The 15228-nt window shown below is 53.7% G+C and overlaps 1 protein-coding gene across 1 annotated transcript; it reads left to right on the plus strand.

The window, feature by feature from the left end:
* The first annotated feature begins 841 nt into the window (after positions 1-841).
* ZNF783 (zinc finger protein 783) lies at positions 842-14934 on the plus strand. The gene is made up of 7 exons (XM_060108673.1): positions 842-971; positions 3649-4050; positions 4129-4255; positions 4419-4547; positions 8465-8593; positions 9891-10001; positions 11770-14934. The coding sequence occupies exons 1-7, from the start codon at positions 948-950 to the stop codon at positions 12609-12611; spliced, it is 1764 nt and encodes a 587-aa protein (XP_059964656.1). The 5' UTR covers positions 842-947; the 3' UTR covers positions 12612-14934.
* Positions 14935-15228: the final 294 nt, after the last annotated feature.

Genomic DNA, 15228 nt, shown 5'->3' on the forward strand with positions numbered 1-15228 from the left:
CCTCAGGGCCTGAATTAGTGATGGATTTACTCTTGCTGCAGAGGATCCCCAGCTGGTGGCTGATGCGCAAGTGAAGACTGGGCGTGGCAAAGAGGGCTTCAGAGCACTCTGCGGAGGATGCTCGAGCCGCGTGTCTGCTGGGAAGGTGGGCCCCAGGGAAGGAGGAGGAGACCCAGGGTCCCCAAACGGAGGTTTGGTGAGGGAGGCGGGCCTTTTTTTTTTTAAGGAAATAAAATTTTCCTGAGTTCTTTCTATTTGTTCTGGAAAACTAATAAAGTTTAAAAACCCTTATCGATCCCTCCCACCCCCCTGGCTATTCCCGGGCAAAATGTATAGTCACTTTGGGTCCATTAGAGGTGTTCAAACGGCAAATCAAGTGCATACACTTGAGATTACCCGGCAATGACTGACCTTCTTCCCCCAAAGCTTCGAGGTTTCCTGCACGTTTCCGTTATTAGCTCCGTGGCTGGATTCCCCCAGCACCCCGGAGAGGGGTTAGGGTCCAACCGTGCCGGCCCTGCGCGTGGCCCGCGCCGCTCGGCCCAGGCCCGAGGGTCGCCTCCGCCCGACGGGAGCCCGTCTGGAGGGCCCCGCGGCGCGTGAGACCCGGCGTCGACTACCGCGGCCCAGGAGAGGGCGGGCACCCCGCTCCCCCGGGGAGACTCCCGCGGCCGCCGGGGCGGGTGGGCGCGGAAGGCCGCGGGCCGCGGGCGTGCGGTCCTTCGGGCTGCAGGGGGCGCTGTGCGCGCCCTCGGGCCGGGCCGCGAGCGCAGCTCTTGTTTAAAGGGCTGGCGGGGCACGTGGCTCGGACGCAGCTCGCGGCCGCCCGGCAGGAGCTCCGAGGCTGGGTGGCTCAGCTCCGCCTCCGCCGCCGCCCCGCGCAGCGCCGCGCCGGGCCCGACAAGCCGGGCCTGAGGAGAGCCGCCGAGAGAAGGACGCGGGCAGCCATGGCCGAAGCGGCGCCTGCCCCGGTAAGCGCCCCCGCGCGGACGCCCAGCCCGGCCAGGCCGCCGACTCCACCGCCGCGTGGGCCCGCGCGGGTCTCGGCCGGGCGGCCCGAGCGGCCCGGGCGCCGCCTCCGCCCAGGCCCGCGCTTCGGGCCCTCTCGTGCCCCCTAGACGCCCTCGTCCGGGCCGGGCTTTGAGGCCGAGCGGCCGGGCGGCCCAAACGCGAGGCCGGGCGCGGCGGGCGGACGGCCCCGACGTCGGGGGACAGGCCGGGCTTTCTAGTTACACTTAAGATGACAAGCCCTCGTCTTTGGACCGAATGGCTGTTTCCCCGCCCCGTCCATTGTCTCACTGGAGGTCCGGCGGCCCCGGAGGCAGGCAGGGGGGCAGGGGCGCCGGCCCCATTCGGTTCTGCCGACCGAAGTCTGAGGCTCGGGGCGGGGAGCGGTCCGAAGTCGCCCACCTAGTAGAGGCCAGAGCCTGACGCCCACCAGGGGCTCCGGAGTTACACCCCCCTTAAGGTGCCCAAGTGTTCTTCTGACACCTAAGAGGTGTTAAGTGCTGTTTACTGGCGGGATTGTAGGTGTGGTGCTTTTGTTGTTGTTTTTGTTTTAAGATTAGTTTAGCAGATGTTACAATGTTGGCTGATAATGTGCAGTGTGTCCAATTCGGAGAAAATAATCTTCTGTCCTTTTTGGACATACTCGAAAAACATTTGTAAAGAGCTCAGTAAATGGTATCTACTATTATTAATACATCTTAATAAAGTTTTTGAAGCCGTGATTTTTCTGGATGCTGATTATTGTGGATGATTTTTAAGGAGGAACTTTTCTCTCCTCTTTAACTAGTGAGTTTGCTGTGTGCTTTTTTAAGGGTCCTCTGAGTGCAAGGGAGAAGAGGATGGGAGTTCTTGGCCCCCAGGAAGGCCTTTCTGTAGGGGGACAAGTGACCTTTTCAGCTCCCACTTAGCCCAGGGCCACTTTCTCAGTACTCTTTCTGACCATTCTTATCCACCCGCCCCTTTTCCTCTGCTGTCCCGTAGCACCTGAGGTCCCAAGAAACTCCTCAAACAGGACAGATTTGCCCTCAACTTTCGATAGCCCGTGGTATCACACTGTTATTTAATTTATTATGACTATTTTTGTACAAAACTTTTCTCCGGGAGAAGGAAGAACCACATATTTTTTCCTGCATCCCCATTGCTCCTTTACTATGACAGATGTTCAGTAATTGTTATTGAATGAATGTGTTGTTTAATTGTTTAGTCAGTCGCTCATTCAGTAGGTATTTATTGAGCATATTCTATGAATGAGGCAGTCTTTTAGAAGCTTACATCATCATGGAGCTTATGTTCTCATGGGGGAAGCAAACTATAACACAGGCATACACATGGCACGATCATAGATTATTAGTGCTGCGAAGGAAGGGACTAGCAGGGGGCCTATGTTAGATGTGTCAGTCGGCGAAGGTCTCTTTGAGGCAGTGTTTAAGCTGGAGCCTTATACGAGAGGGAGCCAGGCATACAGAGAGGTGTGGGGAGAGCTAACACAAAGGTGGAGGAGAGAGCTGGGTGCATCACAGGAATCCAAGGAGACCAGGGTGGCTGGGGTGTAGTTGATACCCAGGAGGATATAAGGTCAGGGAGGTAGGCTGGGATACGATAAGAAGTTTAGGTTTTATTCTGGGTACACGGGAAGCTGTTGATCAGGGACTAAAGTGATCTAGTCTGTGTATTTAAAAGATTACTGATCACCCTGTGGAAAGTGCATTGTGGGGGGAGAAGGGCGAACTGGGGAGACCAGCTGGGCAGGATTGCAGTGGTTTGGGGGAAAGATGATTGGGACTCGGACTCGTCACGGCACAGAAGGAGAAAAGAGGATGGATTTGAGATAGTTTCGGAAGTTACACGGATAGGACTTGATGGTGATTTGACCATGAGGGTGAGTGCAGTGAAGGGATGAAGTGTCAATTCACCTTTCCAACAAAGCTTTTAGCGAGATGAACTGGGACTGAGACCTTGTCATCAGGCACCAAGGTAAGCTGAGGCACTGCAGGAGCTCTTTTCCGAGATGCTGAAGGACATTGTCATGAAAGAGGTGGAGGAAAAAGGCCATGTGAACTGCTGCATCCCTGAGCCAGAACCACCATCGTCATCCTCCTCCTCATGATCAACAACACAGGGCTCACATTTATTGAGTATTTGCCATGTGCTGGACATTGTTAAGTGCTATTTACAAAGACTGTACCATTCATTCTCACAATCCTATCATGTAGGCACTGTTATTACCCCCATTTTATAGATGTGGGATTGAAGTTGAAATGCTTAACAAACCTTGCCAAAGTCAGCCAGCTCATGAGTAGTGGAGCTGCCGGCTGCACTCGGGTTGTTTGACTGCAGAGCTTCTGAGTTTCGGAGGAGGAGACTGAGACCCGGAAAGGAACTCACCTGTGTGAGGCCACACGTGCTTTCCCGCTTTGGCCATGCCTTTCCTCCTGTTTCCCACTTGCTAACACCCTGGTCCAGCCAGTGTTTCCTGTCCTAGAGGCTGGATGTCCCCCCTCCCCATCCCCGGCTGCCTGACTGGTCCTCAGGATCCCAGATGGGGCTTCACCTGGGCAGGTGCCATTCTGAGGTTTCTTTTAGAGATGGACATTTTGACTGGATAATTCTGATCACATCTCTCTTTTCTCTTGTGGACAGGCTCCAGAGAGGGACAAGCAAACAGGGGATGAAAGGCCTTCGCCGCCTTCTCCATCACCCCAGCTGGCTGCTGAGAAGAGCTCATACCTCTACTCCACGGAGATCACGCTGTGGACGGTGGTGGCCGCCATCCAGGCCTTGGAGAAGAAGGTGGATTCCTGCCTGGCCCGCCTGCTGACTCTGGAGGGGCGGACAGGGAAGGCCGAGAAGAAGTTGGCCGACTGCGAGAAGACGGCCGTGGAGTTGGGGAACCAGCTGGAGGGCAAGTGGGCAGTGCTGGGGACCCTGCTGCAGGAGTACGGGCTGCTGCAGAGGCGGCTGGAGAACGTGGAGAACCTGCTGAGGAACAGGAACTTCTGGATCCTGCGGCTGCCCCCGGGCAGCAAGGGCGAGGCCCCCAAGGTAAGCCCTGGGCGCCGGGGGTGGGACAGCCCGTGCCCGTCAGCGTGCGGGTGAGCGTGTGTGACACTGTGGTTCCAGGTGCCCGTGACCTTTGATGATGTGGCCGTGTATTTCTCTGAGCCAGAGTGGGGCAAGCTGGATGAGTGGCAGAAGGAACTGTACAAGCACGTGATGCGGGGCAACTACGAGACGCTGGTCTCCCTGGGTAAGGCTATGTAGGCGGCGCTCTGGGCCTCGGTCCACAGATGGGCCTCCTGCAGTCTGGATCTTGGCTTTGGCTTCTGTTCCTTTGGGGGTCTCTGCATCTCCGTGGGCCACTGTGTGGCGGGTGTGTAGTCCTGACCAAGCTGCCTCTGTTCTGTGTGCAGATTATGCCATCTCCAAACCGGACATCCTCACCCGGATGGAGAGGGGAGAGGAGCCTTGCCCTGAAGGCCCGAGGGGCCGGGAGGAGGGGAGTGACAGAGAGGAAGCACGCCCAAGGAGGCTGGGCGCTGGTGAGTGGGGGCAAGATGGGGGTGTGGCTGGGGACAGTCCATCCATGTCCCCAGCCTCCCGCGCTTCCGAGCCGTGAGGCCAGGACAGAGCGCAGGCCCTTAACCCAGGGTGGGCCGCGCCCTAGCCGCCTTCACCCGTTTCACCTACGGGTGAAAGTTGTCCCATTTTTAGCTCTTGGGAGCCCCTTCAAGTTGACCTATAGGTCATTTTGATGTAACTTTGATGGCGTTCAGACACCATAAGATGTTCTAGTTTCATCTTGTATATTTCCTTCCCCAGACCTGGAATAAGAGTTTCTCCAAGAAGTTTTATCTTTCAATTAGGAATGGTATTCAGAGACTGCAGTATGAGTTCCAGTAGTTGCTAATTTTTGGCATTACTTCTAGGCCTTCTCAGAAAATATGTTTTTTTTTTTGTTTTGTTTTGTTTTTTTTGTGGTACGCGGGTCTCTCATTATCGTGGCCTCTCCCGTTGCGGGGCACAGGCTCTGGACGCACAGGCTCAGCAGCCATGGCTCACGGGCCCAGCCGCTCCGCGGCATGTGGGATCTTCCCGGACCGGGACACGAACCCGTAACCCCTACATCAGCAGGCGGACTCTCAACCACTGCGCCACCAGGGAAGCCCTTGAAAATATGTATTTTTGAGAAGAAAAAAATCATGAGTTCGTAATGATATTTCTAATTCAAATTTAATGTCCTTTGATTTTATACTTGTATGTCACTTTTACATGGACATCTTAAATTCCTCACTATATTAGCATAATTACTTATTTGCATTATCTTGTATCCAAATCTTAATATTTCACTATCCTATAATACCTTATTTGGAATAATAATAATTTGGAAATAATTTCAAATAATTGAGTCAATATTACTACTAACAATTACACTTCTAATTGAAATTTGAGATTTCTTTGCAGCTCTTTTTGTCATCTGAATGCATATTTCATTCAGAACTTAATAGACAAAATAATGCCTTTTAAAGTCGCTTGAAATAATTATTTTCTCTATGTGGTTATGCCACCAACTTGATATACAGTTAAGTTTTTTTGTTTCTGCTTAATTTTACTTATTTATTTTTATTTATTTATTTAATTTATTTATTTTTGGCTGCGTTGGGTCTTCGTTGCTGCCTGCGGACTTTCTCTAGTTGCAACGAGCAGGGACTACTCTTCATCGCAGTGCGCAGGCTTCTCATTGCGGGGGTTTCTCATTGCGGTAGCTTCTCTTGTTGCGGAGCACAGGCTCTAGGCATGCGGGCTTCAGTAGTTGTGGCACACAGGTTTAGTTGCTCCGCAGCATGTGGGATCTTCCCGGACCAGGGCTTGAACCTGTGTCCCCTGCAGGCAGATTCGTAACCACTGTGCCACCAGGGAAGTCCCTGCTTAATTTTAGGTTTTTAGCGATGGCTCTTTTTAATTCTGATTTAATTTAACTTTTTGAACATGTAAGACATGGTTGCAAAGTCAAAATGATTTAACAGGATACACTCAGGGAGGTCTCATTTCCACCCTTATCCCCTCCCTCTCCCTATAGATAACCATTTTTATTAACTTCTTGTTTATACCCCAGTGTTTTCTTTTGAAAATATCACTAATACATAGATACCTTTGTACTCCCCCATACTATTTGTCTTCGAAATATTTCATAGCAGTATGTAGAGATCTTCCTAATTTTTTGTGTGAATATGGAATGCTCCATGGTGTGATATACCATAGTTTATTTAACCAGTCTTCACTGATGGATTATTTGGGGAATAGCCAGTATATTGCTGATATAAATAATGCTGTAGGGAATATCTTGTGCATAAATCAGCTCATATTTTTGTCAGTTTATCTTTGGGATAGGATCCCAGAAGCTGGACTGCTGGGTCAAAGGTAAATGAATATGCAATTTTTAAAGAATTTATCACCAAATCCCCCTCCATAGGGGTTGTATCATTTACATTCCCATCAGCATTGTGAAAGAGGGCCTCTTTCCCCACAGCCTTGCCACTAGAGAATGTGGTCGGACTTGTAGGATTTTTGTCTGCATAATAGGTAAGAAGTACTTCAGTGTAGTTAAAAAAAAATAGATTTATTAGAAATAATTCACAGACCATACAATTCACTCATTTAAAGTATACATTTCTATCATATTCATAGATAAGTGCAGCCAACACCACAGTCAATTTTATAACATTTTTGTCACCTCAAAGACAAGCTCTGTATATTTCAGCTATCACCCTGAACCCCTTCCCAGGCCCCCAGCCATAAGCAACAACAAATCTGCTTTCTGACTCTGTAGATTTGCCTATTCTGGACATGTCATGTAAATGGAATCATGTAGTATGTGGTCTTTTGTGTCTGTCTTCTTTCACTTAGCATAATGTATTCAAGGTTCACCTATATTGAGCTGTGTATTAGCACTTTATTTTTTCTTATTTTAGTCAAATATATATAACATAAAATTTACCATATTAACTGTTTTTAAGTATACAGTTCAGTGATATTAAATACATTCACCATGTTGTGCCACCATCACCACCATTCATGTCTTTTATTCTTTACTGAAATTCTGTACCCATCAAACAATAACACTCCCCCCCTTTCTCAGTCCCTGGCAACCACTTTCTACTTTCTGTCTCTATGAATTTGAGTACTCTAAGTACTTCATATAAGTGGAATCATACACTGTTTGTCTTTTTGTGGCTGGCTTATTTCACTTAGCACAGTATCATCAAGGTTCATCTATGTTGTAGCATATGTAAGAATTTCCTTCTTTATTAAGGCTTTTATTATATTGAGGTAGTTTCCTTCTATTCTTAGTTTTCTGAGTAGTTTTTTCATAAAAGGGTGTTGAATTTTGTCAAATGTTTTTTCTGTATCAGCCGAGATGATCATGTGGTTTTTTTTCCCCCTTCATTTTCTTAAAGTGGTGTATTCCATTGATCCAGTTTCATATGTAGAACCATCCTTGCATTCCAGGAATAAACTCCACTTGGCTATGATATTTGATCCTTTTAATATGCTGCTGAATTCGGTTTGCTAGCATTTTGTTCATATTGGGATATTGGTCTGTAGTTTTCTTGTAGTGTCTGTCTGGCCATGGTAACAGTGTAGCTTTGTTTGTTTATGGCCATTTTAATTTTTTATTCTGTGAAATATTCATGTCTTTTCCCATAGGAAGCTTTTTTAAAAAATAAATTTATTTATTTTATCTATTTATTTTTGGCTGTGTTGGGTCTTCGTTGCTGCACGCGGGCCTTCTCCAGTTGCAGCAAGTGGGGCTACTCTTCGTTGTGGTGTGTGGGCCTCTCACCGCAGTGGCTTCTCTCGTTGCCAAGCACGGGCTCTTGGCTCGCGGGCTCTGAAGTGCAGGCTCAGTCGTTGTGGCGCACAGGCCCAGTTGCTCTGCGGCATGTGGGATCCTCCTGGACCAGGGCTCGAATCCTCGAATCCGTGTCCCCTGCATTGGTAGGCGGACTCTCAACCACTGCACCACCAGGGAAGCCCCCTCCCCTAGGAAGCTTTTTAAAAATGCATACTTCCTAGGCCCACCCAGAACTAACTGATAAGAATCTTGGGGGTGCTCCCCAGGGGATCTTTATATACCAGCCTGGTGGAGGACCTGGGATTGGGAACTACCGTTGAAGTGTTCTGAGCCAGGAGTCCTTAAAAAGCCAGATCTTTGGTCCTGCTGTGTCATGACCTGTGTGGTACTATCGGATAACTTAACATGCTATATATACCATTTCCTTTTCTCAGACATGGAGGCTTTAGTCTAGAATCTAGTTACTAGACGATCAGTAAAGTTCACTTAATTATCATACCCTGTGTTTGACCTGATGCTCCAGGTGACTGCACTTAGCCACTCCCCAGAGGCTCCTGGGAGACCTCTGCGTTGCCCGTAGTGTCACTGATTTGCATTCCCCAGGCCTTCCTCCGTACCCAGAGCACATCTCCAGCCCAGTCAGCCCTGCCCAGAAGGAGCCAAAAGAAGGTCAGGCCTCCAAGCAGCAGCAAGACTCAGAAACAAGAGTAACCCCACCTGAAACGAGCACTGGTGAGTGAGCACTGGGCAGCCGTGTGAACAGGACCAGACAAATGGTACTGAGCATAAGTGCTGCAGCTCGAGGTAGGGAAAGATGGCTGGGGGCTGGGCCGGGCCGGGCAAGGCTGCACAGGCTTCCTGGAAAAGGGGCCCCTGAGACAGGCCTTAGAAGTAGATTTTGCTGGGAACATAGGGTATTTTCAGCAGGAGAAAACAGTCTAAGCAAAGGTATGGGTTACTTAGGTATGTTGGGGGCCAGGTATACTGATCGGGCTGGAGTGAGGGGAAGGGCACAGGAGGGGGACATGGGTCTCTTCAGGGTTCTTAAGACAATCCCATTAATGGGGCAGTACGTGTCGTATGCCTAGCAGAGTGCCGGCATGTGTGTTCCTCAGTGAGTGTCCTCTTCTGAAGACCGGTGAAGCTCCAGTCACCGCTTCCAGTGTTCTCTGCTTTTGTTTAAAGGAAATTCTTGCCCATCCTGTCACAAAAATGGATTATATTCGGGGGCATTTAGCATAGCACTTGGCAGGTGACCCAGAGCCTTGTTTTCTGTCTCCAGACTGCTCTGTGCTGGCTTGGCGTCCCCCTCCTGCCGGCCCGACCGTTCAGTCTCTGGGTTGCTTTCTATCCAGTTACTTCTGTGCATCTTCCCCACTGAATATGGGCCCCTGCAGTTGGAGGTGACAACCCCATCCCCGCTTCCCTGTGTCCATCCTTCCCAGCCAGTGTGTAAGAGGACTAGGACCTTCTCATTGTCCTTGCTCTGTTGCAAACCTGGTGCTGTGCCCTGGGGCCTCCCCAAACCCTCTGTCCTTTTTTTTTTTTTTTTTTTTTGCGTCACGCGGGCCTCTCACTGTTGTGGCCTCTCCCATTGCGGAGCACAGGCTCCGGACGCGCAGGCTCAGCGGCCATGGCTCACGGGCCCAGCCGCTCCGCGCGGCATGTGGGATCTTCCCGGACCAGCGCACGAACCCGCATCCCCTGCATCGGCGGACTCTCAACCACTGCTCCACCAGGGAAGCCCCCCTCTGTCCTTTTGAGGCCCATCAGGGTGACCCCCAGATGCAGAGGGGCCAGGTGTTAGCACCACCTGCTTGGGAATTGGGGGTGTGGCCTTCCCCGGTCTCCGCCCACCTCTGAGCAGAGGCTGCGGGGTGGGGCACCTGCCACCCTTGGGACAGAACCCGGCGCTCCCTCTTCCTGGGCCGCAGGCGCTTGAGCGTGTCCTGGGCCTGCTAGGGAATGGCTGGGTCTCCCTGTGGGAGCCTGCTGTTGGGAAAGGCCCTCATGGGACTCTCTCTCACAGGACCGCTAGCCAGCACTAGCGTTTTGTCCTCGGTTAAACGGGAGGAAGAATCTTCAGATGGGGAGTCACCCACCTCCCCTCCCAGGGACATCCTGCCCGGCACGGGGCCAGGTGAGTGAAGGGAAGAGGCCCCGTGGCCACAGCAGCGCCTTGGAGGAGCTCGGGGGCCCTTTGGGAGTGGGTAGGGCTTGCATGATGGACCTGGTGATGGGTTTCCTCCTGAGGGCTCCCTCCCTCACCCCCCAAGTATTACTTCCCTGGGGCTCTGGGGACCCAGATCACCTATGGTCCTCTTCCTCCCCCATCGTGGTCTGGTCTGGCTGGAAAGGTGCTGCTTAAAACAAGCTGTGTGCCACCAGGTGTGGCCTCCTCACAGCCACCCTGTGAAGTGGCCCAGCCTCACAGCCTCTCGCATCTTGCAGCTGGAGTCTGGAGGCCTGTGATTTAAATTTAGCTCTTCCTGCTTAGAGTCTGTGTGTTTTCTATAAACCGGGCTTACATCCTGATAAGCAGGAAAAAAGAAAGCGATTATTGCCTATTTTGGCCCAATAGAAAGGGATCCAGCTGTCCCCCCATTCCATCCTGGTACCTGCTTCGCTGGGAGGCAAGCATGAGATCTGGGCCCGCCTTGGGGTTGTGTGTGGCTGCAGGTGGGCTGCAGATGAAGAGATCTGGGAGCCTTGGCCTTCACAGAGAAGAGGGCCCGAGACCCTCACTAATTTCTAAGCTCAAGACCACCATGGGGGCCTCTTCAGTGCAACAAGGTTTTACCTCAAAGTTTACATGATTCTTAGACTCTTAACGATTCTGTAGCTGGAGGGCTAAATTAAAAACAGTGGGTCATTTCTGACATAGAAATAAAGTTCTGCCATGAGTTAATTTGTGAGGATTACTGGGTGAGCGGTGAGCAGAGAATCCAAGGTCTTGCTGTCAGGCGCTGCCCTGGAGGTTCACCAGTTAAGGGCTCTCTTCCTCAGTGGCCTCCCGGCTTGCGGTTTAAGCTCAGGCTTCAGCAAGAATAGAAATCACTCTTGTCTTGGATCTTGGAAGTTGCCTAATGAGGGCTGAAGGTTTTCATTCTAATAGGCAGCGGGCAGGGTTCCCTGTCACCGTTGAGCAGACTGTGCGGTCTAGCAGCTGAGGCTGCCGGATCCTGAGGAATGGTTGGCTGGCTCCAGAGGAAACCAGAGGTGACCAGCAGCTGGAGGAGGTGGGAGAATGCCGGGTTCCAGGCAGGGCTCTGCGGCCAGGGCCAGCCTCCTCAGCGACAGGGACCCCTGAAGCTGCTGCTGAGACCACCTGTCGCTGCCTGAGTCCCACCTCAGAGTCAAGCGTGACCCGCACTGAGGCCCAGCCGGGAAGCCCAGGACTCGTGCCTGCTTTCTGTCACCTGAGAGCATGGTGCCGGGCAGGTGGTGGACGGTCGGTGTGGATTTGTTACTTGGTTGCGTAGCTCTGAGGGGGGCTCAGTCACCCACCACCTCCGGGCCCGAAGCCTCTTACCTAGTCTGGGGGCATCATGGCCCGCAGGGCTCATTGTCATTCACAGATCAGAACTAAAGTCGTCAGAACTTTGGAGGTCCCGCATGGTCAGCATGCCTCAGGGCCCAGGACATAGGCCTCCCTTTGTCTGCCTTTCATTTTCCCACCCATCTGCCTCCCGGTCTGACCCCTGACCCCTGACCCCAGCTCCTGGGTTTGCAGCAGTGTTCCCCTGCTCTGGCTGGGAGCGCTGGGAGGAGGAGGGGCCCGGGGAAGGCTGGGGGCGGGCGGGGCTGGTGTGGCTGGAGCCGCGCCGGGAGGCCGGGACTGGGTCTGTGGCCCAGGTGGGGGCCGGCGGTGTGGCCCGCTTGAAATCAACGCAGACTCCATTTGCCAGGTGGTGGCGGTATGGTCATCAAGACGGAAGCACAATCTGAGGACGAGATGATGCCTGAGCAGCTCTACCTGGGGGAGTCCCCCAGCCAGCCAGAGTGTAGACTCCCCAAAGGGCCCCGGAGCAGGACCGGGGGTTCCGGCCGGCTTCACTCGGGGGCAGTGCCCAGGGCGCGGGCAGGGGACCCTCTGCCACCGGGGGCACCGGGGGCGGGGGGCGAGCCGCCTCGCATCCTCCCCCGCCGGCGAGAGCGGGCCTTCCCCTGCCCTGACTGCGGACAGAGCTTCCGCTTGAAGATCAACCTGACCATTCACCAACGGACCCACGCGGAGGAGGAGCAGCAGCGCGGGGAGGCCCGGGGCGGCTCGGCCTCCGGGGCCGGGGCACGTGCCCACCCCGCGCTGGAGCCGGGGGAGGTGGTGGTGCCCGGCCCTGTCATCCGCTGGCTCCCAGAGGAGCCCGAGGGCCGCCGCTGCTTCGTGGGGCGGAGGCCGGCGGCCGCCAAGGTGTACCACTGCAGCGAGTGCCTGCGCTTCTTCCAGCAGCGGAAGAGCCTGCTGCTCCACCAGCGCCTGCACACCGGCGACAGCCAGGGCTGGCCCGCCTGCCCCTACTGCGGCAAGGCCTTCCGCCGGCCCTCGGACCTCTTCCGGCACCAGCGCATCCACACGGGCGAGCGGCCCTACCCGTGCCCCGAGTGCGGCCGCGCCTTCAACCGCAACCACCACCTGGCAGTCCACATGCAGACGCACGCGCGCGGCCAGGGCGGCCCGCACGTTCCGGCTCCCCCCGCCCGCCTGGGCAGCCCGCCGCTGGCACGGCCCAGCCCCTCCGAGGAGGGCTGACCGGGCAGGAGCCTGCGGGGCACACCCTGCAGGACCACCTCTCCACCGGCGGAGCCTTTCCACTTGTGCCTGATGCTGGTTCCTCCTTCTGGGATGGCTTTGGAGAGAGCTTTTTTCCCTTCATTCAAATGGGAAGCAGTGGCCTTTTTGATGACAGAGTGTATGCATGCCAGATGCCTCAGTTTCCTAAGTTTGTCACTCTGCTGCCTTTTCTACATTCCTGACTTATACAGGAGCCACTAAGGCTCAGGGGATGCCAAGCTTTGGTGGGGGCCTTTGACGGGTACCATGGACAGGCAACAGGACCAGAGGCCATGGCCTTTCTAGTAGGGGGTGTTCGAGACACGGAGAGCCTGGGGTTTGATTTTATACACAGAGGTCTTGGCCTTCTGTCAACACGAGAAACAGCAGAGTGGACAGACAGCCTGAAGAATAGGCACTGGAAATTTAAGTTTTCTACTGTTATTTTGAAACTTTTTTTTTATGGAGATTTTCTAAGTGCTTCTGTAAGTATTGTGTGTGGTTGTAAAGGGAACCAAGAACTCCTGAGGGGCAGGGATTATTCTGCCACCTCCTTGTGTGTGGGGATGGCAGAGGGACTGTCCAGACCAGCCTGGGAATGCCTGTTGATGGGGATGCCTTGGCTACTGCCCTGGAAACCAGGTGTCTTCCCAGGTGTGTGTTCCTTGGCCTAGACTGATTCCCAGTATTCCTGGTCCTTTCCCCAGTGGGTGTTCACATCCATGATTGATTTTGGTAATCAGCTGAGAGCGGGGAACTGCAGCCTGGAGTGGATGACATTTCCCCCAAGGTCTCAGTGTTCATGGGTGTGCACGCTCCATGGACTGGACCCCACCTGACACCTGGGGGGTGGGGGAGGTCAGGTGCAGAGCGGGCCCAGGAAGTTCCTCCCGAGAGGAAGATCCTGGTCTGAGTGAGGCTGGTCAGCCCACATGGACTGTGGGGTTGCCAGGCCTGATTTGTCACATTAAAGGAGGGGGTTGTCTTCTAGAACTTGGGGCTCATGGCAGAATTAGGCCAGGAGATCTAGGTGAATCTTTTAACCACCTCCATGCTCGTGTTACTTGTCTGTCGAAGGTGGTAATGACCCCAGTGCATCCTACCTCACCTTAAAGTTGTCAGGGTCATAATAGATTTAGAGGCAGCAGGACAAATAGGAAGCCTGATTTCAACCTTCCTTTCAAGTTCAGGGCCCCCTTTCTCTTTCATGTTGATCTCCAGCCCTCTTCCCAGTCAGAATCAAGAAGGACCTTTATTTTCTGGAGTGAGTGGAAGGTCCCACGGGTGCAGAGTGAGGTAAGACTTTCCCTTTGGGCTGTATCCCCCAGGAGCCTTTTGTACCTCAGTGGAACAAATTCTCACCAAAGCAATGAGGTTCAAACTGTGGAGGTTCGGGCCATTGGGCCTCGTGGAGAAGTCTTGATGGCAGCTAGTTTCTTGTGCCTCTTAAATCACACCACTTTGGGTGCTCCCCATAGACCAGCCCTCGGTCTGGGTGATTTTGAAGCTGGAGTGATGGGTCCTCAGCTCTTCTGATTGTTGTCTTACTTATCTGGCACTATGTGAAGTGTCCAGTGTTCAGGCCTGCTTCCAGGTGCCTGGGTCCCTGGCTGTGCCACTTCCTCTTGCCCCCCTCTGACCCTCGTACCTCTCCTAAAGTCCTGAACAGGGTTGGGGGCAGATGGAAACATTGCTGTCATCTCTGGGGCAAGAGTATACACGTCAGTGACCGCTCAGCCAAGCTCCTCTGGGCTTGGGAGAGGTGCCACCCTTCCCTGCCATAGATTCTGTTTGCTCTGGTATCTCCCAGCCCTTGCCAGGGCCCCACAGTCAGGGCTGGGCTGTCAGCAAGTGCTCAGACAGGATGTAGTGCTAGTGAAGCTGCTGAGAGCTTAGCCCTCAGCTGCAAGAGCTAGTCTCAGGTGTTTCCTTGGAAGGCCTCAGGCCTCAGAGTTTCCAGGCTTTTCTAATGCTTAATGCCCTGTGTAAATATGCAGACTCTAACAGAAGCAGCAGTTACTGTGCAGTGGTGCTCCTCTTCCAAAGCATTCAGTGTGCCAGGCTCCCAGCTAGGCCCTGTGAATTTGCCTGGCACTCAATAGGTGTTCAAAGGACATTCTTTACACTAAAATGAGTCAACGGAGGCTGCGTCACCTGGGAGGCTGGAGCCTGGTTTGACCCCAGACCCCCAGTTCTGGGTCTCGGGTTTCTCATTTGTAAAGCAAAGTTGGGGTTCTGGTGTTAAAGGCCCTTAAGAACTGTGACGGTGGTGGAACCTTGGCCCCATCAGTGCTCAATAAATATGTTGGACTCTATACGTGCACGTGACCTGGTTCCTGCTCTCTGGGAGTCCGCGGCGGTGCGGAAAGTCCCCGCCCGCCACGCGGGTGGGCTGCTCGGCCGAGCTCGGGTCCGCATTCACGCTTGAAAGCGGCCCTCGCGCCGGGCGCTCCCACGGAACTGGCGCCCACCCCTGCCCCGCGCCCACAGAGCCCTGGCGCACACCGCGGGGGCGGGGCCTCCGGGCCGGCCAATGGGGGGCAGGCTCCGGGCTGCCAGGGTCGCCCGTGCAAGGGGCGGGGGCGGAGCTTCCCGG

The sequence above is a fragment of the Mesoplodon densirostris genome, chromosome 9 (assembly GCF_025265405.1).
Source record: "Mesoplodon densirostris isolate mMesDen1 chromosome 9, mMesDen1 primary haplotype, whole genome shotgun sequence".
Taxonomy (NCBI): domain Eukaryota; kingdom Metazoa; phylum Chordata; class Mammalia; order Artiodactyla; family Ziphiidae; genus Mesoplodon; species Mesoplodon densirostris.